Source organism: Sinohyriopsis cumingii, chromosome 1 (assembly GCF_028554795.1).
Source record: "Sinohyriopsis cumingii isolate HCF-2022 chromosome 1, ASM2855479v2, whole genome shotgun sequence".
Classification (NCBI taxonomy): Eukaryota; Metazoa; Mollusca; class Bivalvia; order Unionida; family Unionidae; genus Sinohyriopsis; species Sinohyriopsis cumingii.
The window spans coordinates 34,978,212-35,004,378 of NC_142961.1; the positions used below are offsets into that span (position 1 = coordinate 34,978,212).

General features: G+C 35.2%; 1 protein-coding gene across 1 annotated transcript in view; it reads right to left on the minus strand.

The window, feature by feature from the left end:
• LOC149806685 (uncharacterized) overlaps positions 1-26,167 on the minus strand; it is a 379,423-nt gene that overhangs the window by 223,230 nt on the left and 130,026 nt on the right. The window contains exon 7 of the mRNA XM_089956535.1: positions 9,519-9,564. Coding sequence (XP_089812661.1) covers positions 9,519-9,564 — 46 coding nt within the window. The remainder of the gene's footprint in view (positions 1-9,518; positions 9,565-26,167) is intronic.

Consider the following 26,167-nt stretch of genomic DNA (forward strand, 5'->3'; position numbering starts at 1 on the left):
GTGTATCTTCCTAATGTTATGTATTATCCCAGTTGTTTATGTAATTGATTAAATTTTTGTTTTTTCCATGTATGGGGGCTCATGTTATTCTGTTCTATATATCTGCTCAGATCTCTATTTATTCCATCTGTAAGTTTCACACTTTATTTTAATATTTACTTGATCCAGGCAACAACAATATCAAGGGTGATCACCCTCTAGATAACGACAGCCAAATAAAGTGGACACCTTGTAAGAAGGTACAACCTCATAATACCACCAGTAGCAACCACTACATAAGGCAGTCAGATATGAAATGTAGTTCACAGCCACCTTCTTTTGGTTTGAGTTGTTGTACTGAGATGCATACAATCATCTATTGAGCTTGAGAAATAAACTGACAGCACAAAATTTGAGCAAAGTCAATGACGTATGATGTGTCACAGTGACCTACTTTTGTGTAGGGTGTATAAATTGTTAAAATGGATTCCTTTATGAAGTATCTTGGTTACAGACATTAGCATCATGTAAACCTGGTAAACAAAACCTGAGCAGAACAAACTTTCACCAAGAATGTACAATTAATATACCTGTACAAAGTTAACCCTCTACCCAAGGGATCAAAGAGGCTTTGAAACACTCCAAATTGTAGCTTAGGACAGTGAAATGCTGTAAGGCTTGTTCGTGTCTATATATAGTTTTATATGTGCAGATGCCGATGCCCATGCCATGGGTAGTACAACAACTCTCCTCTACTTTTATGTGGTCAGCTGAAAATTGGAAAAATTCAGCAAATTTATTCACCAAAACATTTAAATTTGCTTTCATAGTTGATGTCTGAATAGCTATAATAAAAGGGAAAACGTTGGCTAAAGACTGCTGCATGAACATAATCATTTAGAGATGATATATCACCTGGGTCCCCTACTAAAAGCACCCTAAAGGTTCAGCACACTCAAATTTTATATTATCAGCACACTCAAATTTTATATTACCATTGCCTCAGTTTATACCCTAATATTACAGAACTGCAGCATATGCAGTACATAGTGTACTTGTGCTGGTCAAATAAATGCACCTATGCTCTATTATTATATGTTCATTTTTTTCTCTGTTAACTTTACATTGTCAGAATCATGCAATATTACCCGATACTGAACTCACATACAAATACACATAATGCATTTACATGCATAAAGGAACTATTCTCTATTGTAAACAAACAATGGATGCAGGTGCCAGCACTTTTGATTTGTAAACAAATCATGTACACTCATGTAGTATGCGCTTTACGTTATGGTTGTTTAAATTTGTTTCTGAACAAAGTAAAGCATATGTTTTGTGGACTGCCACATACCAGCTGCTTTGGCACATTCCGCATTAACTTTTTTGATACAATGTTTTGGATTTATGCTAGCTATGCAACAGACACAAGAAAAGGTCCTTACAAATAACATACAAGTGACAAGGAATATATTGTCTTCTTTAGCTGGTGTTAATAACGGCAAAAAAATATACTTACATTTTTACATTCTGAATTTCCTCAAAATGTACTTTATTAGTTCTGCAAATCAGAATTACATGAGCCATTTCATAGGTTCTCAATCTTGATTACACATTTTGAAATTGTACTGTAATTTTGAATATAAGTGCAATTACATAATCCTTACTGCACTCAAAAGGAAATAAGCATTAAATTCCATAGCATCTTATTCATAATTGCAATTGAAAGACTTCATATTTTTCCCACATTGTGATTTCAGACATTCAATGACAGAAACAGAAACACATCTGCAGATGTCAACAAGCTTCTCCCTCACTTCTTCAATCTGATGTATTTCATGTAGAATTGTCACATAAAAATCCAGTCCATAATCACGAAATTTCATAGAATTGAGAAAAAGTACCAAAATCTACTCATTCCAGATCAAATGGAAAAGTTGTTGCAATGGGCATTCATTCACAATATGACTCCAAATTTCAATTTTAACTAGACATGCCCTTTTTTTTCGATAGTTATATCTAGCGCACGACTAAGTTCAAATTTATCTGGGCAGAGTTATGTGCACAGTAATAATGTTGTTGTTGTGTAATGATGAATCTGTCCCTGTGTATTTAGTTTGGAATATGGCATACATTCAGTTCCTTTGTTTCTTGTAGTATATTTTCTTAAAACAGTTAAGCATTAGGTAGAATAAAAAAAATGAGCATATAATAAAAAGGTTACTGCATTTGTATGAACTCGTTTTGTCAGATGGATATACTGCACTCCCAAGGTCATGCAGTATTTCCATTCGAAAAACTCGTTCATGTTTTCCCATACAAATGCAGTAACCTATAAATACTGCAGTACATTTCCTTATCAAGACTCATCAATTCCAGCATGAATTACTGAATTTGCATGGTGCAGTCATGCTGAAATGACTTCAAAAATATGACAACAATGCTGTTTTCCAGTATGACTTGCTGTTAGGCTAAATATGCATGATGCAGTCATGCTGAAATGACTGACATTTTCACAAAAACTGCTGTCTCCAGCATGTACTGCTATGCTGAAAGTACACCCTGCAATAATGCTACATTTACTTTTACATAGAAAAATGGAATATTCCTGTATTTTAGACTATTTTAATTTAGAGGAAGATGTAGTTATGCTGTAAAAACTTAAGTATTTCAATCTGGAAGAAATGTTCTTGCAACATGCTGCAATTATGCTGTTTTTTCCTCTGATGTAAAATAGGAAAGACAATGCAACTGAAAAAGTATAGAACCAAAAAAAGCCGTTCATTTTAATACAATAGGCTAATACAGTTCACTATATAAATTACTAGCTATTTGAAAAATGTGACTTGTGTTTGTAAACCACCTATGCCCCTACAGCAGCACTATCAAATTTTAAGTCTTAAAAGGGATATAACTGTATAACAAATGAATCCTTAGAAAGCTGCATTATATTTCATGGCCATCTTGTGATATCATGCGGAAATTTTTCCAACAGGATCCATTTTGGCACAAAGTTTGAATGGTCACAATTTTGCTGTCAATTGGGAAATTTCACTGCCAGCTTTACCAATACATGTTGATGACTTGGTGATATATATACATGCATGAATGTTTTGAGTTAGCAGCATGTAAGCACCAATGTGACTCTGTACTATTGACAGAAAGTTTACTTCTAAGAAACATGAAGGGAAAGACAGCTTAAAACTTAAAAACGATAAACCCTTCAAGCAAATGTAAATTAGTAGCCCTTATCTCATAGATCGTGATGTGTGATGTGATTTTGATTTTTTACGTAGCTTTAACAATTTTTCAGTCATATCGCTATGATGTCTGCAATGTGGCAGCTTATAGTGATGTCTAGCACTGGGGCATCATGCCGCAGACATGTAGCATGATGTCCCACCCAGTCACATTATCCTGACACCAGGCCGACCAGTCCTAACACTAACCTCTTAATGCTGAATGCCAAGCAAGGCAGCTGTTAGTACCATTTTTGTAAGTCTCTGGTATGACTTAGTTGGGGATTGAACCCATGATCTCCCGCATCTGAGGCGGACGCTCTAACCACTAGGCCACCGGGGTTGTCTTTATTGTTGTTGTTGTTGTTGTAGGGTTTAACGCCATTTTTCAGCACACGATAGGCTATACATGGCAGCCAGTATTAATGGTGGAGGAAGAACGTGGGGAAACTCGGGAAAAAAACACCGACCCACCAGAAGCTACTAGCAAGCTTTCTCACATAACCACATTAGCCAAATACGAGACTTGACCGGAGTGATCTCATAGATGGTAAAATTCTGCAAATTTGTGTGCACATTTACTCCATGATAGGCATTTTCATCTACCTTTGAAGGTTATATATTGAGAAAAGTCTGAAGTTCTATAGAGTATACAAGTGCACTGTAGCACTAATTTTTAATAATTAATTTTCCTCATGCAATTAATATTAATGAAGCAAGATCAAACATTATTTATATGTAAATATTTTTCTAAGCTTTTCTTTCCTTATGCCTAAATAACAAGTGATTGTTTCTAAAAGACCTCAAGGAATTGCAGGAGTGATTTCATTTAATTGTTTTTAAACATGCAAAATACCTTCCATCTCACATATATGATGTCAAATCTTGACTAGATGAAAGGTAGAGTAGGATTTTGTTTAATGGATGGCTATGAATATCATGAAATATCCTGGAGGGTAATTCTGATAAACATTAGAAGAAGAGGCAGGATAATTTTGGAGGGTTTGATTTTGAGAAGATGTGGTTCACTGTACTTCAAATGGCCAACATTCTCTGTAATTCACCTAAACCCTTGACTCCCAACCTACCCCATCAAAAACTTCTTAAGTGAAAATTGTCTTGCATACTACAGAAAATGAATAAGGCTGTGATATATTTCTTCCATTGAAGAGCTGGACTGTCTGTGGATTAGCTGAATTTTTTTATTCATTCTTTAGAACTTCTCTATAATGATCCAGATCAGACACCCAACAAGTCTCCTTTGTTTGTTTTATGTGCAACTATTTTTCACGAAATGCAGTAGGTTTCACTTGAAACACAAATCAACATCTATTTCAATATATACTGCAAATGAATTACTATAATAAAAGACTGTCCTATCAGTGCATTATCGTACTCAGCTGAGAGGTTATAATGTAACCACCTTTTGAATGTTATGATGGAAACTAATGGGAACTACTATAATACATCTCAACTGTATGAAAGAATATGTAACTTTTATAAATACTATTTCCAACAATTACATATCTATTCTAATTCCTTCCACTGTATTTCCTTTGACACATTCATTGATTTTAGAAATCCCTTGTGAAACTGCATGTTTAATAGTACATGTTCACCTAGCTAGTTCTTTAGGTTACTTGTATATTTAAAACAAGGTATATAAAAACAACACCCCTAGCAATTTGAAGATAGCAGAGTACTTACAGTCTCATCATTATAGGTACTGTTTTGCACATATTTTGTAGTCCTCTGTTCAGGTACCTGTATAGTATTGTTGATTTTTGAGAGTACTAGCCAAGGGGTCTCAATGACCTGAACCATTTGGCAAAGTATTTGATCCTGAACTAAATTTGATGTACAAAAACCATTATTTTCTTATGAGACTTGACATGCCCCTAAATCTGTAACCTTTAGATCAGAATCTAAAGCCATCCATGAAGTTTGATCAAGAAACATATTCTGGAACAAAAGTTATTCTGAGAAGAAAAAAAACATAGCCTCAATGACCTTGACCATAACCTTTTGAACCCAACATCAACAGACTTATTCCATAATCTCACATGCAAGCCCCCACAAACTTTGGTCCAGGAACTTAAGTTATTATGCAAAAACAACATTTTTCTTCTTTCAAATTGATTTAGACCATGACCATTTGACCTCCAAACGAAAAAACTTCTGCCTTATAAACCATGTAAGTCATCCACAAACTTTGATGAAGGCAAATGGTTGATTTTGTTGTTGTTGTTGTTGTAGGGCTTAACGCCATTTTTCAGCACATGATAGGCTATACATGGCGGCCAGTATTAATGGTGGAGGAAGAACCCAAGAAAACCCCGGAAAGATCCACCGACCCACAAGAAGCTACTGGCAAGCTTTCTTACATACCCACATTGGCTAAATCCAAGACTCAAACCCACGAAGACAGAGGTGAGATGGCAGTGATCCGTAACGGAGAGTGCGTTAGACCACTCGGCCACTTGGGGCCCCACAAATGGTTGATAACATAAGTTTCTTTGTGCTGAAAACAATTTTCTTATTTCAGTCACACTGCCACTGACCTTTTGATCCCAATATCAATATACTTTTTTCCTGACCCTAGTGCAAGCCATCCACAAAATTTTTAAGATCTTTTACATGTAACTAATGTTAGTGTGAAGAAACTATTTTATTTCAGTCACAGCAGCCTTGACTTTGACCCCATACACAACCTCTCCACAAAGTTTGGTAACTGTAGATGGTGCACATACTGAGTTATTTTGCATAAGCCATTTGTCTTCTTTCAGTCCAAGTAACATTGAACTGTGACATTTTAACTCTAAAATTGATATCATTCTTCCTTGTCCCAAGTGTGAGCCATATACGAAGCTCTGTAACTGTAGATGGTGGACATTCTGAATTATTGATAACAGACTTATGGACAGAAAGATGTATAATGTCATAACATATTATGCTCAGCCTTATGACAACATATAAAAACAAGAGTCCCTTGAAAGGAACAATGCCCATATGGGCATAAAGAATTTCAAGGAATTCAAGTTAAAGACCATTTCTTCCTTTTCAAACCATCTCAAATATTCTTCAGCAAGATCAAAAAATTTTAATTTGCTGCTGTGGCACACATACTGGATGGCACCTAGGCAAAATTTCAATCAGAAAAAATAGACATAATTAAGTATTTTGGTGAAAACCTCATATCATAATAGTCATCCATTCAAGGGGAGTAGTGACAACAATAGCTTCAATAGAGATGTTGTGGCAGCCATATATGATCTATGCACCATTCCCATTATGGCCACCCATAAGCCATCTTGATTTTTTTAAATAGCAACTCCTCCTACATTAATATTCATATCAACATAGGGTTTTCACTAAATGACTTCTTAAGATGTCTAGTAAACCTAAATACAAATGACATCAATCTAATGTCCAATATGTCCACTATCATAACTATCCTGATATCTATCTTGTAGCAGCTTGAAAATGTTGCTATCTCTACGTCAAAATCCCGTGTTGATATGACCATCCATTCTGGTGGAGTAGCAATAACGTGACTTTCAAGATGGTTACCATGGCTGCCATATTGGAACATACATTTTCACCATTTTTCATTTAAGACCAACTAGACATCATAAGAAGTCTTTATGTGGAAACACCAAGTTGACATCACCATCCATTCAGGTCAAGTAGCAATGATAAGATTTTCAAGATGGATGTCAGATTGGCATGATTTAGGTTTAGGACCAATTGGACATCATAAGAAATCTTTTAATTTAAACCCTTTGTTGACATTACCATCCATTCAGATGGAGTAGTGATAAAAAAAATTAAAAATGAATAACAAGATATTCAAAATGGCTGCCATGGTGTCATATTGGATGTCTGAACAACACTTTTTTCATTTAGAACCAACTAAACCATGGGCACAAATATGTGTTTAACATTTCATGACAATCTTCAAATTAGTTTAGGAGGATAGCGATAACAAAATTTTGCTAATTGATAGATAGACAATGAGCAACAGACCATTCCATATGCTTTTCTTGTCTATGACCAGTAGAGCTAATAATGAAGAAAGATAAGAAAAAATTTCTAATATTCATCACAAATTATTTTCTAAGTCATAGGACTTACCAATAAATAGGATCTGTAATGACTATATCAATAAATATTTCTTTTTGCCATTTAGAACATTACTATACATAAGAAACAGATATGCACAAAATATCACTTGTTACAATTCATGTAACATCATAAGACAACATGTGCAGCTAAAGTGCGTTTGTTACAGAGCTTCACCTATTTCATATTATCATTGATGGTTACATATATGACATGTATTTGGAACCATCATGCTGTAGTTATGTGTATTTAATTTGTATTGTTTGTTGGCTTTTCTTAATGATTAGATGTTATGCATAGCTGTATTTTGTATTTGACCTTTGTCCAAAATCGAGTTAATGGTTTGACCTAACTAGTGACATTTATTTTGTAAACAACATGATACATAGCTAGCATTTCTCTATAATTATAGATTAAATATTCAGATCATTCTCAATGGAAGAAAACAAATTTAATTCTATCTGCATGTAGATCAGTTTTTCACTTGGAAATTCTTAAACTTGTTCACAACTCTGAATGTTGTAGGAAGTAAACTGACATACATCCTGGTTCTATTATTGTGTCTTAGCTATTTATATAATAATGTTCACTTGAAAAATTCCCAGAGTGACCGGGTGGTCTAAAGCGCTCTCCATTACGGATCACTGCCATCTCACCTCTGTGTAGGTTCGGGTCTCGGATTCAGCCAATGTGGGTATGTGAGAAAGCTTGCCAGTAGCTTCTCGAGGGTTGGTGGTTCTTTCTGGGGATTTCCCAGGTTCTTCCTCCACCATTAATACTGGCTGCCATGTATCGCCTATCATGTGCTGAAAAATGGCGTTAAACCCTACAACAACAACAACAACTTGAAAAATTACTCATTTTTGCCTTATGTCAGAATGGCATCATTCACAGAACTAAACAGCATAAGAAGTTGTTCAGTGAAAAAACTCATGTGATACAGCCAGCCATTTAGGAGGAGAAGAAATAATATCTTGTAATACTTGGTAAATAATAAGTTGTATTAAACTGAGTGAAAGGATTTAAATTTAGGTAAGAAATGTGTGCACTAAGCAGTTTTATGTACGAACTGACCATTTTAGTTTCTTTTGTTGTATCAATTAACATTTTTATCGGATCATTATATTCTCCTATATTAAATACCAGGAGGATAAAAAGGAAAGAACTTGTGAAAACAAAAGTTAAACAAACTTGATGAAAATGATATAGAACAATTTTCATTACCAAAATTACTCATACAGAACAAGTCTCTTCTCTTCTTGGCCAGAGGTATATAACTTTGTATGGTATATTTGTCAACCTATTCTTTTCTGACCCAACTTATAATAATGGCAAGGTACATGTACTGAACAATAAATGTTCATTACATCTGAAAAAGTTAATGGGCAGAAAACTACTTCTGAGTAGTGAAGAATGCTCAAATATACAGTATTTTAACATCATCTATAACAACATGGCCTAAACATAGAACATTTGTTAAGGTACAGTCAATACTGAATTGTTGAATTATAAATTATCATTCAAATAACGGAATGTTTGATCTGGAAGACCATTTCTTCCAACAAAGTTGAACAAGACTGAAATATCTGTCCATATCTATTCAGCATTTTTTCAGTATTTGACATCATTGGACAAAAACAAATAATATGTGTTTTGGTTTGGCCAATTGTCCCCATTTTTTTGCCAGCCCTTGCACTTTTTTTTCCCCAGGGTAAATTTTTTAAAACTAAAATTGATTTGTGCATCTAAATGAGCTGGTTATGCCCAGTACTTGAAGTACTTAGTATATTATATATACTAATCATTATAATATATACGATGTTTAAAGCAAACAAAAATCCACCTACCTACCCTAATTTTAAAACCAGTGCAATAGGAAACACACACACATGGGGGGGAGGGGGATGCTGAGGGAACATCCAGCACAGAATACAAAGAACCTTCACTGTATAAGGGTCTGTTGAATGGAATTTCATTTTAATTGTTATGTCATGTGCCTTAGTCACTTCTACAAGAATGAACTGATATGAAACTGATATCAGTGCAATTATTTCCTAATTATCCCCACCAACAACAATTAATGGCAATAAAATCTGTATGTCCTTGCAATTAAGCCTTATGCTGTATATGATGTCAACAATGCAATACATATCAAAAATTAACTATAGTACTAACCTTCAAGTTCATAAGATGCTGTTTCTGGTTCTCGTATTCTTCCACTCTGTAATTGCAAAAAGAAAACATCTGTAAGGTGAACTTGCTTTCATGGTATTGACAAACCTGCTGTACCTCTCAATGAAGATGTATATAATGAATCAAAGTATCACTTTCCACTTGCTCTCCAGGAATACCACGTCTAAACAGTCAAAATTCAGGGACTTGTTTGCAATAGAATACCATTAAAACTATATAATAAGACATATTCGATTTGTCATTTTAGTTTATTAAATTTAAAAGAGCAGTTTAATAATAATTTTTAAAAAGGTCAGCTTACCCTGCAAAAAAGTGACTCAATTTCAGTAAAGATGGGTATAGTTAACATTCTTATCACAATGTAATTGGTGCCAATCTTCATTCAACTTTAACTGTGGAATCACACCGTCCCGTCAATACAAGAAATTAAATATCAGATGTAAGGTTCTGTAAGACATAACTATGATTTTCTTTTTGTTCAATGAAATACTTATGCAGTATATTTGTTAGTTACAGAGACAAAATATATGTTACATTATATGTTAATTTCTTCCTCTCCCAGTTGAAAATGTACTGTAACATTAGTCAAGAATATATGATAATCATGCAGTAACCAGTTCCATGTGACAACCAGTGCAGACCCTGTATTGCCCTAAAACACAGCTGGCTCATTATTTCACAAGTAACTTGTTCAAACTTCAATGCTAAGACATTTTCTCATAATATTCAAATAGTGTTGATAAAGTGAATCTTTTAGGTCCCTGTGTTGCTTCTATACTACGATATGATGTCAAAATGTTTTGAAAAAGTGTATAAGAATCCAAAACATGTTAAACAATACCACCATTAACAGCTCACAAAATACCTGCCCTGTATTTAATAGTCCTCATGTTGGAACTTGACATACTAAACTTAATTTACAGAAACTATTATTTCCTTTTCATATTTAACATGGTCATAATCAGCGACCTTCAGAACCCAGAATCTATTTGCTTATTTATTACTAGAAGTACAAGCCATCTGCAGAGTTTGGTAAAGGAACTTGCTCTGGACTGAATTAAAGTTATTGATGCAAAACACTACTTTTCTCTGTGACACAATAACCCTCAAATTAAAAGGCTCACCCCCACATGAAGTGCATGACCTCCACAAATGTTGATTAAAGTTGTAGTCTACAACTAGTGTTACACTGCAAAAACCTGGGCCCCGAGTGGCCAAGTGGTCTAAAGCGCTCTCCGTTATGGATCACTGCCATCTCACCTCTGTCTGTGTGGGTTCAAGTCTCGGAGTCAGCCAATGTGGGTATGTGAGAAAGCTTGCCAGTAGCTTCTCATGGGTCTGTGGTTCTTTCCAGGGTTTTCCCGGGTTCTTCCTCCACCATTAATACTGGCCGCCATGTATAGCCTATCGTGTGCTGAAAAATGGCATTAAAACCCACAACAACAACAGCAAAAACCAGTTTCTCTCCTTCAATTACAATAGCCTTGACCTTTTATGGTTTTTGAACCCAAAATCAAAAGTTCATTCTCTCACCTGACAGGTAAGTTATCCACTAATATCAAAGCACATTGTAGAAAACTTAAATTTTTGTGCAGAAACCACTTTTCTTCTTGTAGTTACAGTGACCTTTCCTTTTGACTCTTTGGCTCCAAAAGTGATATGCATCTTTCTTACTCCAAACACAAGCCATCCAAAATGTTTGGTCCAGGTCTGTATGTATCTTATCAATCAATTAGCAGTAAATCCCAAACTTTTTGGTCTAATGTGTACATCATTAATAAAGGAATGAAGCAGAAGAGGTGTACCACTCCCTCACAATAATACCCTACATTAAAAGACATTTTAGTAATAAAAGTGGGTATAATCATGTACTTCATTATAAGGAAGCCTCACTATAAAGCTGTATACTCTACAACTCCCATGGACAGCATCATAATAGGGGTGCACTTTACTAAGAAAAAGAGCTGCATATTACCATTAATGGAGAAGACATATGCAGTTATGAGTAGAAATAAGGAAACATTTCACAAGTGTAAATATTATACTTATAAAACATATCTACCCAGAACATGTAGATTGTATTATATATTTCATGGTGGAAAATGATGCTTTGAATGTTTGTTTTATCATTGTGTTTTCTAATGTGGTTAACTGTAGATGAGTTACTGTAAGCCAAATTACAACATCAATACAACATTCTTAAATTTTATGATAATCCAGGGGAAAAAACTTTTTGAAAATTGTCATCTCTATGTATAATCATTATATTTGCTGTCTTTTCTTGTCATGATTTAAGTTTAAAATCAACACCCATCCATTTCTGATTTTTCCAAAAAATGGTTTTACAAAAATAGCCAAGTATGATGAGTGGAAAAATCACTAGTTAACCACATTTTTGTATTATATTCAATCAAGAATTTTGCTTGTAAACATGAATAATCCATGGTATTTGTTACAACGTATTTGGTGACACTGAATATGGAATAGAAACTGGTCATGGTAAGCTAGTGAATGACAGCACGCAAGATCAGATCATGTACAGATTTATTTTAACTAAGCTATTTCAGAGGAAGAAAAAAAACCCCCACAAATATACTATAATGGTATCATCCAAGGTGTTATTCAGATCTATCCACAAACCTGGGTCAAATGATAGAAGTCCATTCATACTTTTTTTATTATCATGTTCACAAGCCTTAAAGTAATGTCCATGTATGGACTATCAACTTATTCAAAGGAATGCAATTAAAAACAAAGTCTGGTTTAAATTTTGTATATGTACCAGCCACCGTGTTCATAAGCTCAATTAAGGACAAAAATGCAAACAATAACCTTTGACTTGACCCCAAGGTCAATCAGGTCTGTTTTCAAAATTTCTTTGCAAAAGTGTAGATATGTTTGTAGCCCCCCAAATGTCTTTCCTATGCACATTTCAGGCGAAAACGACAAAAACCTCTGGGGTGGAATGAGTTAATCATATTTTGATGCATATGGTATGAACAATTCCTGAAGACATTGTAGAGAAATTCCTTGAAGAAACGTACACTAAAATGCTTTTTTGGTAATAAATCCTTCCTTCCATTTCAATTCATGGAAGAGTGGTTTGCTTGGTACATCAAGTGGTTGTCCAAGCATAATCTGAGCTGCTCTTTTTTGTAGACTTGAAAGTGTGCCAATATTGTGCCTGGACACAATTTCTCCAATACTGATACAATAGTCAAAAAGTGGCAAAATATAAGCATTATAACAGAGAACCTTTGTTTCTGCAGGAACATATTTCTTTATCTTAGTAACGTACTGTTTAAATATAGACCTTTATATATTTTGTCAACTTGATCATTTCATTGTAGAAATCTGCCCACATTAATACCGAAATGTTTTTTAACTTGCTACATTCTCAATTTCTAATCCTTTTAGGGTGAAATCTAAATTGTATTTGGCCTAAATGTGCCTGTCATTGTGAAGTTGTTATCAGCATTCGTTTTATTTTATTTCCATTTATATGCATATCATTTATGTGACACAAAGAAAAAACAGAGGCCCAAGGACTGATCCTTGGGGACAACTGGTCTTGATACTTTGTGGTTGCAATGCTGTTCTTCCTATGCACATTTGTCATATTCTCTCTTCAAGCTATGAAGCTAACCACTGGAAAGTGTTTTCATGAGACTTGTAGCATTTCATTGTTGAAATTAAGATGGAATGACAAATATATTTAAATTCCAAATAAGCAATTCTACTTAGGTTTCCTTTGAACATTTCGCTAAATCATTGCTTGACAGAAGTGTCAATCAAATAATCCTGACTATTCCATATGAATAAGAATATTTTGATTAAAATAAGAATATACATAATTTTCTCTATGTTTTTTCTATTACTTTAGAAAGAATGGGTAGGATATGATTTGATTTATAATTTTCTGGATTTCCCTGTCACCTTTCCTAACAAGAGTTGTTACTTTTGCAATTTTAAGGAGGTCATGATATTCATTTGTTCCAATACTGGTGTTGATTATACGAGTAATTTACTTGGTTAAAACATTAATACAGACAATTTAAGTAAAGCTCTGGGTATAGTTCCATCTAATCCTGTAGCCTTGTTAGGATTTAAGTTTTTCCAATTTTTCTTAAACTGCATGCTCTATAACACATTCCAATGTAAATGGATCATTATTTTGCAGATTCTCATTTAGAAAAGTAGGATCAAAGTTTTCATTTTTTCACTAAAATTCATCAGAGACACTACTAAAATACTTGCTGAATGAATCTACAATACCCATCATAAAAGTCACTGTATGACCATTATATCTGATGTTACTGAGGGAAACTGGTGAATTTTTGGAATTTAGTATAGTCAGATATTTTTACACATTACTAGATTTATTCATTTTTTATATGACCAGCCATTCAGGGGAAGAAAGCTGCAACAAGGTTTAATAGATGGCTAACATTGTCAGTCGTGTTGGAAGTGTCAAAAGCACCATTTTCATGCATGATTTGCAACATACATGTATCATATGAAGTCTTTTAGTGAAAAGCCCAGGTCAATATGACCCTTTGTTCAGGAGAGTTTAATAACAAGATTTTCCAGATGGATGCTGTGGCTGCAATACTGGATAATAACACAAAACCATTTCCACTGAGGAACAACTAGATGTCAGAAGAAGTATTGTAGCAAAAAACCCATATCAATATAACCATCCATTCAGGAAGCAGCCACAACAAGAGTCCTTCAAACAGACAGATGTTCTACTGGGTGGAAAGAATTTCTAGAAATATAAGAAAAGACCTTTTCTTTCTTTTAAGTGTCAAGTGTTGAAACCATTGTGGCAGCCATGATATATTGATGTAGGACATGCAATTTTTATTTAGAACCTATAATTTAGTATCATAAGAAGTCTTTTGGGGAAAACTCCATGTAGATACAGTCATCTTAATGCTGAGTGCCTACCATTTTTATAAGTCTCTGGTATGACTTTGCCGGGGTTCACACAGGTGACCTCCCGCAACTGAGGGAGGAGTAGAAATAAAAATATTTTCAAGATAGATATCATGGTAGCTATAATGAGGGTGTTATTTTCATTTGTAACTTGATACCATAAGAACTCGCCTGATGAAAACCCTTTGTCAAAATGACTTTCCATTTCAAAGGAGTAACAAAAACAAAATTTTCCAGATGACCACATATTGGACATTAGATCAACACCATTTTGGGGCCCTGACTGACCGAGTGGTCTAAAGCGCTCTCCGTTACGGATCACTGCCATCTCACCTCTGTCTGCGTGGGTTCGAATCTCAGATTCAGCCAATGTGGGTATGTGAGAAAACTTGCCAGTAGCTTCTCATGGGTCAGTGGTTCTTTCCGGGGTTTTCCCAGGTTCTTCCTCCACCATTAATACTGGCAGCCATGTATAGCCTATCGTGTGCTGAAAAATGGCGTTAAACCCTACACCAACAACAACAACAGCACGATTTTAATTTAGGATCAACAAAACATGATAAGGCTTGTTAAGTGAAAACTGTGTGCTAATATGACTATTCATTCACAAGAAGTAGTGATAACAAAAAAATTTCAAGCTGGCCATTGGGCAGTGACATTTTATGGACCTCACATCAGCATCATTTTTGTTCAGGACCAACTAGATATGGTAAGAAATATTTTGGTGAAACCTCCATGTCAATATGACTTCCCACTCAAGAGAAGTGGTCAACAAGATGTGGTGTCTATACTATCAGCACGTTTCTAATGAGATTTTCAAGATGACCAACATGTGGTGGCCATGTTGGATGTCAGATCAGCACTATTTTCATTTAAGACCAACTGGACATTGCATCTTTCTGTTCAAGAGGAGTTGCCATAACAAAATTTTAAAGATGCATGACCACAATAGTGGCCATATTGGATACCAGATCAGTACTGTTTTCATTCAGGACCAGCTGGACATCCTAAGATATATTTTAGGGAAAGACAGAGCTCACCAATCATAGACTATACTTTCTAGAATATGTGTCATCTTGTATGGATTCATGATCAACTGTAAAATAATGAAACCAACTTAGACTTGTAGTATATGACAGAGAATTGCATCTGCAAACTTGATGCAAGTCTGCCTTGATATTAGTTGGTGTGAGTTGTGAGCTGGATTTTTAACATAGCGTTAACAATTTTTCAGTCATATCACTACGATGTCTGCATTGTGGCAGTTTATAGTGATGTCTAGCACTTCTAAGGCATCATGCTGCAGACATGTAGCATCATGTCCCACCAAGTCGCATAATCCTGACACCAGGCCGACCAGTCCTAACACTAACCGCTTAATGCTGAACACCTTAGGTGAGGCAGCTGTTAATACCATTTTTATAAATCTTTGGTATGACTTGGCTTTTTGGTATGACTTGGCTGGGGTTCAAACGCGCAACATCCCACATCTGGATATTAGTTGGAGAGTATTCTTGGAGCATGCTCTTTGCATAGTAGCATAGTTATTCTCCTCTAACATTTTTATGTCACTGTCTTTTACCTGTGTTACATCATGCATATATCTGCATGTGTTAGGTGTGTTGTACTGTGTAGCAGCTGATCATGTTTAAAAAATCATTTTTTTGGTCTCTTGATCACCATTAAAATTCTACTGACAGGTAAAAAGGAACAAAAAAGTTACAACACAATATTCAGAACTCTCAGATATCTATCATATATATTCATTAGGATACATGTGAATGTTTTTGGCAGGGGAATTTTATTGGCTGGGGCTGCAGGTGGGGAATATTTAAAACCCGTGATTGAATCAATTTAGCTTGTGTGCTGTAAAAATTGTATCAAAGCATGCATTCAGTTACAAAGTAGTTATCCTGAAACTATATATCTGGATTTTCTGCTAATGGAATGCCCAAAGGACAGTTAAGCTACTCCAAATTACTTACCATCATGAATGTATGCCACATTTGTCCAGTGACATGTATAGTGTACGCATTTAATTTGCAATCACAGAAAACTGCTATTTGCAAGATTCCCAAAACAAAATCCAATTCAGCAGTGCACCTCAAGATGAATAATTGTTCTTCCAACTCTGAATTCCCGTTATGTGCATATACATGCCCATAAAGTTCAAAATGTAGACATTTCTTTCTTTTCCAAAGTCCACAAATACTGTATATCATAACACCACTGGTATAAGAAAATAGTATATACTACTGTTTTACATATATCATGCTGAAACAAACCTCTTTAAGGATGTGGCAAACATTAATTGAGAATCCAATTATAAAAGTTACAAGCTAAATAAGGAACCTTAGTTGCTGCTGTTATAGTTCAGATATTCCCTCAAATGGAGGAAACTGACTGAAATGTACATGCAAATGAAGTATGTGAAACTTCTAAGAGTAATTTACTTAAAGAAACTAAAGGCAGTATACCGCTAATCGTTCCCATTGTTTGTTTGTACAAATATAGTTGTGATCTTTACACAAGAAGCCATAATGGGTGAGTGAATACACTTTTAAAGAAATGCAAGCTGAACTAATTACCTTTGCCTGTATAACCCCAAATAATACGGGCAATGGACATTATAAAGTGTCACACTGTAGTATTACTAAAAATGTACATCTACCAAAAGAAATAACTGTAACTTGCATATTTGTGATAAATCCAAAGTACAATGCAGAAGATCATGCATTCCCAATATAAAAGATATTGAGGTTCGAGTCTCGGATTCAGCCAATGTGGGTATGTGAGATAGCTTGCCAGTAGCTTCTCATGGGTCAGTGGTTGTTTCCGGGGTTTTCCCGGGTTCTTCCTCCACCTTTAATACTGGCCGCCATGTATAGCCTATCGTGTGCTGAAAAATGGTGTTAAACCCTACTACAACAACAACAACAGTTACAACAACGAAAGATATTGACATATTAATATATCCACAATGCAGTCTTTTTTACCAATATTATTTTAAACAAGTTCATTTTTTACAAATATATTTGCCTACAAAGGGAAACAAAAACAAAAGGCCCAAGATAACCTGATACTGCACAAATGCCATATAATGATCTAACATGTAAGTGGTTTTGTGGATTTGATGCCAGTTTTCAGCACAGGATACGCTATACCTCTGCGGCCAGTATAGTAGGTGGAGAAGAATCGGGAAACCCTGGGAAGAACCACCAACCCATGGGAAGCTATTGGCATGCTTTCCCACAGAACCAATGACCAAGCCAATATTTGCACCCATGCTGACAGAAATGATGAACACCTTAGACCACTTAGCTACCTATGGCCTTGGTCTAAAATGCAAAATGTAGAGTGTGTGTGTGTTTTGGATTTTTCACATAACTTTAACAATTTTTCAGTCATATCACTACAATGTCTGCAGTGTGACAGTTTATAATGCTGTCTAGCACCGGGGCATCATGCTGCAGACATGTAGCATTACATGTATGTCCCACCCAGTCACATTATCCTGACACCAGGCCGACCAGTCCTAACACTAACCTCTTAATGCTGAGCGCCATGCAATGCAGCTGTTAGTATTTCTGTAAGTCTTTGGTATTACTCAGCCAGGGATCGAACCCACAACCTCGCACATCTGAGGCAGACGCTCTAACCACTAGGCCACTGGAGCAGTCCAAAATGTAGAAGTAAAGAAGTAATAAGCAGATAAAAGTACTCTGCTCAAAAGGTCCCCATGTTAAGATTTCAAGTATTCAGCTGAAACTGGTGGCAATTCCATGTTTATAACTATGTTTCTATTTTTAGTAACTTTAGCAGAAGTAGATGCTGCATTGGCATCTTTCATAAGAATGTGAAATGAGTTAATGCTAGGAATCTACCAAAATTGGTCTGATATGGTCTTGCAGTTTTGGTAAGAAAGTAATTCTATGAAGCCTGCTCTTTAAATAAATTACCTGATGGGAGATGAATATCATTTATAGGCTTTCCACCTGGTGTTTATGGAAGCTACAAACTTGCTAGAGTAGCCACCCCAACCATAATTTTGGCACAGTATATCCCAAGGAACATACCTACTGTTTGTGCTATAGTTTACTCCATTTATGCCGAAGAGAGTGGTCTGTGTACATATAATCCACTATGTTGATCCTAGAGTTCTTGAAGATTCCATTTTTGATACAGGTCTGATGATTATTAGCTGCTGTATGCTACAGTTCAATGGTTCCCAACCTTTTCAATAATGAGCTAGGACCCCTTCTCAACGTTATTTTTTTTTTGCAGACCCCACATGCCATTTGTTCTTTTCGGCTCTGGTAAATGAGAAAATACATACCCCTTAGAATAATCCCATGGCCCCTGTGGGTCCATGGCCCCCAGTTTGGGAACCACTGCCATAGGTAATCAAACATCTGCATCATCCCATTTTCTTCAAATAATTTTGAATTTCTACTTAATGTCTGTTTAGGATGTGATTTTTCTAATGAAAATAAAATCTACATTTTGATTCAAAGTAAAAGCACCTACCTATGTTGCCCATATCTGACAGTGGATCAGCATCATTGGAATGAATTTTAAAGACCTTCATGCCTGAAGGATGCTTTGTTTCAAATTTGGTCAAATTCTATTAAATAGCTTTAGAAAAGAGTGTGTGTGTGTGTGTGTGTGTGTGTGCGTGTGTGTGTGTGTGTGATTTGGATTTTCAACATAGCTTTAACAATTTTTCAGTCATACTGCTACAATGTCTGCAGTGTGGCAGTTTATAGTGATGTCTAGTACTGGGGCATCATGCCTCAGACATGTAGCATGATGTCACACCCAGTCACATTATCCTGACACCAGGCCAACCAGTCCCAATATTAACCTCTAAATACTGAGCCCCTAGTGAGGCAGTTGTTAGTACCATTTGTATAAGCTTTGGTATGACTCGGCCAAAGTTCAAACCCACGAACTCCCTCATCCTAGGTGGATGCTCTAACCACTAGGCCACTGGAGTGGTTTTTGAGAAAAGAAGATGTAAACAGCAACTGCAAATGGACAATGCATGACAGGCCACTTATGATGAATAAAAAATGAAGGACAAAGTAGATACCATAAACTTACTGGCATCATTGCCAGGTGAACTAAATGAAACAATTAAACTCAAACAATTTTCCATTATGCAAAGAATAATATAAAAAATGTTAACAATACATGAAAGAATATTTGTCAGCATGGCCAATTTTTTTGATAAACTGTCAAGTAAAGCCATTCCTCTGTACCTAAGCAATATCTTTCACCAAAGAGATGCTGATGGTACTCTAAATTCAAGGTCCATTAGAAGTATAAAATATACTAAGGCCATAGAAGGAATTGTTTAAAAAGTTTTCAATATACTGGTCCACTTGTATGGAACAACATTCCCAGTGTGACATAAGGCAGGCTCCTAGCATTTCTGTCTCAAATGGATGAAATCTTTAGAAAATTGAACAGTTAAAGTAATATAAATACCACCTGCTTTTCTGTACTTCTGCATCATTTTCAAAGTTGAATTTTCCAATACAGGGTGATACTTTATGTTTTATGTGTTTATGTTCATGTGTTCACAGATGCCTGTGTATATGTTCCCGGCTTGATAATTTAAGTTTTTTAATCACTTATATAGCATCAAGCCAAATTTATCATGACATCATGTTAAATAAACTGTATATATTGTACATAACAGCTAGGAGGCCTCAAGGTAGATTAGTTCTGTAATTAACCGAGTTATCATCATTAAATAAAGTCTTTATTATTACTAGATGAGACATAAATCATGTCACATGTACATGTAACCCTATTCACTGTAAGCATCTTACGTTGCGGGCTTGGATAAATTTTATGCATATGCAAATCTGCAATGATAATAAGACTCCTGCACATAACCCTTTACCCTTGCTATCCAATTGCAGCCAGAACTGTTGAGCATGACTGTACAGGTTCATTTGCAGGCACTACAATGTTGGATAAGTACATGTCCTTAACATGAACACCATGGATAAGTATCAAATAGACTTAAAATACATGTCCCAAACATAAACACCATGGATAAATTACATGTTCCTAACATAAACACCATGGATAAAGTACATGTCCCAAACATAAACACCATGGATAAAGTACATGCACCTAATATAAACACCATGGATAAAGTACATGTGCCTAACATAAACACCATGGATAAGTATCTAACAGACTTAAAGTACATGTCCCTAACAAAAACACCATGGATAAATTACATGTGCCTAATATAAACACCATGGATAAAGTATATGTCCCTAACATAAACACCATGGATAAAGTACATGTCCCAAACATAAACATCATGAATAAGTATCGAACAGACTTAAAGTACATGTCCCTAACAAAAACACCATGGATAAATTACAAGTGCCTAACAAAAACACCATGGATAAAGTACATATCCCTAACATAAACACCATGGATAAAGTACATGTCCCTAACAAAAACACCATGGATAAATTACATGTGCCTAATATAAACACCATGGATAAAGTATATGTCCCTAACATAAACACCATGGATAAAGTACATGTCCCTAACAAAAACACCATGGATAAATTACATGTGCCTAATATAAACACCATGGATAAAGTATATGTCCCTAACATAAACACCATGGATAAAGTACATGTCCCAAACATAAACATCATGAATAAGTATCGAACAGACTTAAAGTACATGTCCCTAACAAAAACACCATGGATAAATTACAAGTGCCTAACAAAAACACCATGGATAAAGTACATGTCCCTAACATAAACACCATGGATAAAGTACATGTCCCTAACAAAAACACCATGGATAAATTACAAGTGCCTAACAAAAACACCATGGATAAAGTACATGTCCCTAACATAAACACCATGGATAAAGTACATGTCCCTAACAAAAACACCATGGATAAATTACATGTGCCTAATATAAACACCATGGATAAAGTATATGTCCCTAACATAAACACCATGGATAAAGTACATGTCCCAAATATAAACACCATGAATAAGTATCTAACAGACTTAAAGTACATGTCCCTAACATAAACACCATGGATAAATTACATGTGCCTAATATAAACACCATGGATAAAGTATATGTCCCTAACATAAACACCATGGATAAAGTACATGTCCCAAACATAAACATCATGAATAAGTATCGAACAGACTTAAAGTACATGTCCCTAACATAAACACCATGGATAAATTACATACACCTAACATAAACACCATAGATAAAGTACATGTCCCTAACATAAACACCATGGATAAAGTACATGTCCCAAACATAAACACCATGGATAGATAAGTATCTAACAGACTTAAAGTACATGTCCCTAACATAAACACCATGGATAAAGTACATGTCCCAAACATAAACACCATGGATAAAGTACATGTCCCTAACATAAGCACCATGGATAAAGTACATGTCCCTAACATAAGCACCATGGATAAAGTACATATCCATAACATAAACACCATGGATAAGTATCTAATAGAATTAAAGTACATATCCCTAACAAAAACACCATGGATAAAGTACATGTCCCTAACAAAAACACCAAGGATAAATTACATATCCATAACATAAACACCATGGATAGATAAGTATCTAACAGACTTAAAGTACATGTCCCTAACATAAGCACCATGGATAAAGTACATATCCATAACATAAACACCATGGATAAAGTACATGTCCCTAACATAAGCACCATGGATAAAGTACATGTCCCTAACATAAGCACCATGGATAAAGTACATGTCCCTAACATAAGCACCATGGATAAAGTACATGTCCCTAACAAAAACACCATGGATAAAGTACATGCCCTAACATGAACACCATTGATAAGTTGTTGTTGTGGAGTTTGACGCCATTTTTCAGCACACGATAGGCTATGCATGGCGTCCAGTATTAATGGTGGAGGAAGAACCCGGGAAAACCCCGGGAAGAACCACCGACCCATGAGAAGCTACTGGCAAGCTTTCTCACATAACCACAATGGCCAAATCCTAGACTCGAACCCACGTTGAGAGAGGTGAGATGGCAATGATCCGTAACAGAGAGCGCTTTAGACCACTCGGCCACTCGGGGCCTCCCATTGATAAGTATCTAACTGATTTGAAATACATGTCCCTAACATAAATACCATGGATAAAGTACCAACACAGCTAGCGCATGCTAATGAAGCCTGAAAAGATACTTAATCAGGAATATAAAGAATAAGTAGCCAATTGACATTCTTTAATTATCATCATTATTTAATTCACCACCTACATCCCCTTTGTCCAAGTTATCACCCTTAATTCAAATTCAATAACATGTGTCCCATTTTATATTCAATATGAAATCAAAATGAAATTCACCTTTAATTATATTAAAATCAATCTCAAAAGTTAGTACAGTCTTCTGACTGAAGCATTCATCTTCTCAAGCATAATGCCTTATTTTGACCCAATCTTCCAGTTTAGCATCTATATCAAGCTGATGGTTCAAGGCTAATGACGAGCCTAAAAAATTGATCTTATCATTTATAAGATATCACTGGAATACTGAAGGGTTTTCACCAGAGCACTGTGTAAACATTAAAAAAAAGTTTATATATTCTCTTCTTGGGGAAATAAATATTTTTGATCTTTATGGATAATTCATAATCTGACCTGTAACATTAAAAGGAAGATTAATTGCAAGAACCCTATTACAACAAGTTACCTGTACCATTACTTGCAGAATTCAGTTATGGATCTCTCTGTCAGGTGAAAATCCCAGGTAAAAAATGTCTCTGTGCCCAGTCCTTCAAGTTTAGTACAATTCAGAAAACTTAATCCACCATGTAGATAATGAAGCATACCAAGTTCGAGGATCAAGTTTTCAGATTGACTCCTATCTCAATTTTATTTGGAGTTGTCACACAACTGTATGCAAGACTTTCAGGAAAAAGATCAGATCCTACAATTTTCTTATTTCATTCTATTAGGGGCCCCGAGTGGCAGAGTGGTCTAAAGCGCTGTCTGTTATGGATCACTGACATCTCACCTCTGTCTGCGTGGGTTCGAGTCTCAGATTTGGCCAATGTGGGCATGTGAGAAAGCTTGCCAGTAGCTTCTCATGGGTCGGTGGTTCTTTCTGGAGTTTTCCAGGGTTCTTCCTCCACCATTAATACTGGCCGCCATGTATAGCCTATTGTGTGCTGAAAAATGGCGTTAAACCCATCAACTACAACAACAACATTTCATTCTATTTCCAAAATTACAAATGATATTGGATTTAGTTCTCCAAATAATGACAAAGATTCTAACCCAAAACTGTTTGAGTAGCAATTTTTCATCAGTTATTACTTTATTCCAAAAAAGATAACATGCATTTATTTTGCTGGACAAATGTCATGAGACCATTTAGATAACATACTTTATATTACAAAGCTTAGAAAACATTGTTGGCAAAAACATCCAAGAAGAAATTGTATGCTTAAGTAGGTAAAATGCATTTATATAACAGACCCCACAAATATTGCTTGATGACACTAGGCTTAACGAATGTCATAAAACTTTTATTACTGAAGTAGATAATGTGCATTATTTTATAACAGAACATAGACAATCAAGCTGAACAACTCTAGGACTGACAAATGTTATGATTAAAATTAGTTGTACCCACCTAATTTTAATAGCAGCAATAGCTTACCCATCTCTATTGCGCAGCTGACTTTGTCATTTAGGTGGGTAGGCTGATGTCTTAAACTAATCAAACACAGAAAAATACGCACCATTAATGGAGAGATCCACTAGCCTATGCTTAGTTGTGCTAATGAGCAGATGTAGAAAGAGGACAAGATGGTATGGGACTGCCAAAATGTTGCCGTTATTAAGCAGTCATGGAAGAATTATTTAGTTAGACCCATAATACTGCAATGGCTGGAACATCATAAATTTCACCATTATTCCAATCTAACTAATGTTTGGAAAGAGGGAAATTATTTACTTTTTTTTAAAACTGACATTAACCATTCTTGGATATAATCAATTTGTTTGGCTGGAATTACATTCAAATATTCCGTTTATAATTAAGAGATGCCACCTCTTAATTTAGCCACCAAAGTAATTTCCAATTCTTTTCTTTTTCGTGAGTGTTCCAAAAGTAGTGACATCATGCATTTGACAAATGCTGCTTCTGACTAATCTAATAATGCATGCAACAATACTCACATGGTGGATTGATTCGAGAGCAAAGGAAGAGTGGTATGCGGGTTTTTTTAACTGGATCTGAGAAGTTTTAAATGAAATAAATTTGTACACATATGCTTGACCTTTTTCTTTCATTTCATATACAATTTATTTATATTTGAAACAAAATAATTGAGCATAAAATCACATAAGGATCATCTGCTCTATTCGGCATAGCATGGTGTTGGCTTCTATTTACGACAGTGATGTTAACACAGACATAAAAAGTATCCTGAATGTATCCATATTAGCTTTTAAGGTCACAGACAAATGTTAAAACTCACATAATCATTCAAGCTCCATGTACAATGCATTCAATTATAAAGCTTGTTATCTGCATTAGTCACAGTTACTTAGCATAATTATTTTACTTAAGCAATCAAGACAATGAAATGTTGGCCACCTCCTAAGGTTTGCAATTTATTTATCTGTACATTTAACTTTTAATCGTTGCAAAACATTTATTTTATTTTTGTCATTGATTAATATTTAATCCATCTTTCCATCCATCCAAAAGAAAAGTAAAATGCCAGAGGTAGTACAATATAGTTGCCCTTGGGGTTTAATATAGTGCCAGGTAAGTTCAGGCACCCTATAAAAGACACAAACCCTTCTCAGTGTGAACCTCATCAAATAACATAGGTCTAAAAGGCTGCCTCCATTAGTCCCCCTATCAGACATGGAGGAAGATCCATTATGACTATAAAGAAAAGTCGTTTGGAACAAAAATCATGTTGCCAATTTATCTCTCCAATATTGCTGAACTCAACAATATAAAGACAAAGTCTGAGGTCTCGAAAGACATTTATATTTCAACTGTTCATCTTTGTTGGCTTGTATCAGCACCACTGATCAAACCTTTGACAAAAGCTTAGAAATAAGCACAATGATGGGATGGTAAACAATTAACCATGGTAAACAAAATATGGTACCAAAGGTTCTCGGTTATAGTGATGACCCTTTAAAGTCAGTGAGCCATTAACTCGTATATTATTAGCTGAAACCATAGTCTAGAAAATAGTCTATCTATCAATTGCTAACACTTGCATAGGAAGACACCATGTATATAAATACCAAATTCCACAAATCCCATTTATAAATAAATCAGTACATTAATTAACTGCATGCACCCATTAAAGCACTTCAACAGATAGCTCATTATAATCAGATGAGGAAGACAAGTGTACAGTACTGACTTTAATTAACCCATAAGAGCCACCTAACTAAAACTGTAAAAGTTACAAATCATTTGAAAAATGAGTTCTCATAGTCTAATCAACGATGCAGGTATAGACCACATTAAGTAACTGCAATTACCTTGGTCTATTGAAAAACTGACATCCCCATCATCATGTATTCCTAAACATTTGGATGAACACTTAATTAATATTGATCTCATCCTCAAAATTGCAAAATCCAGACATA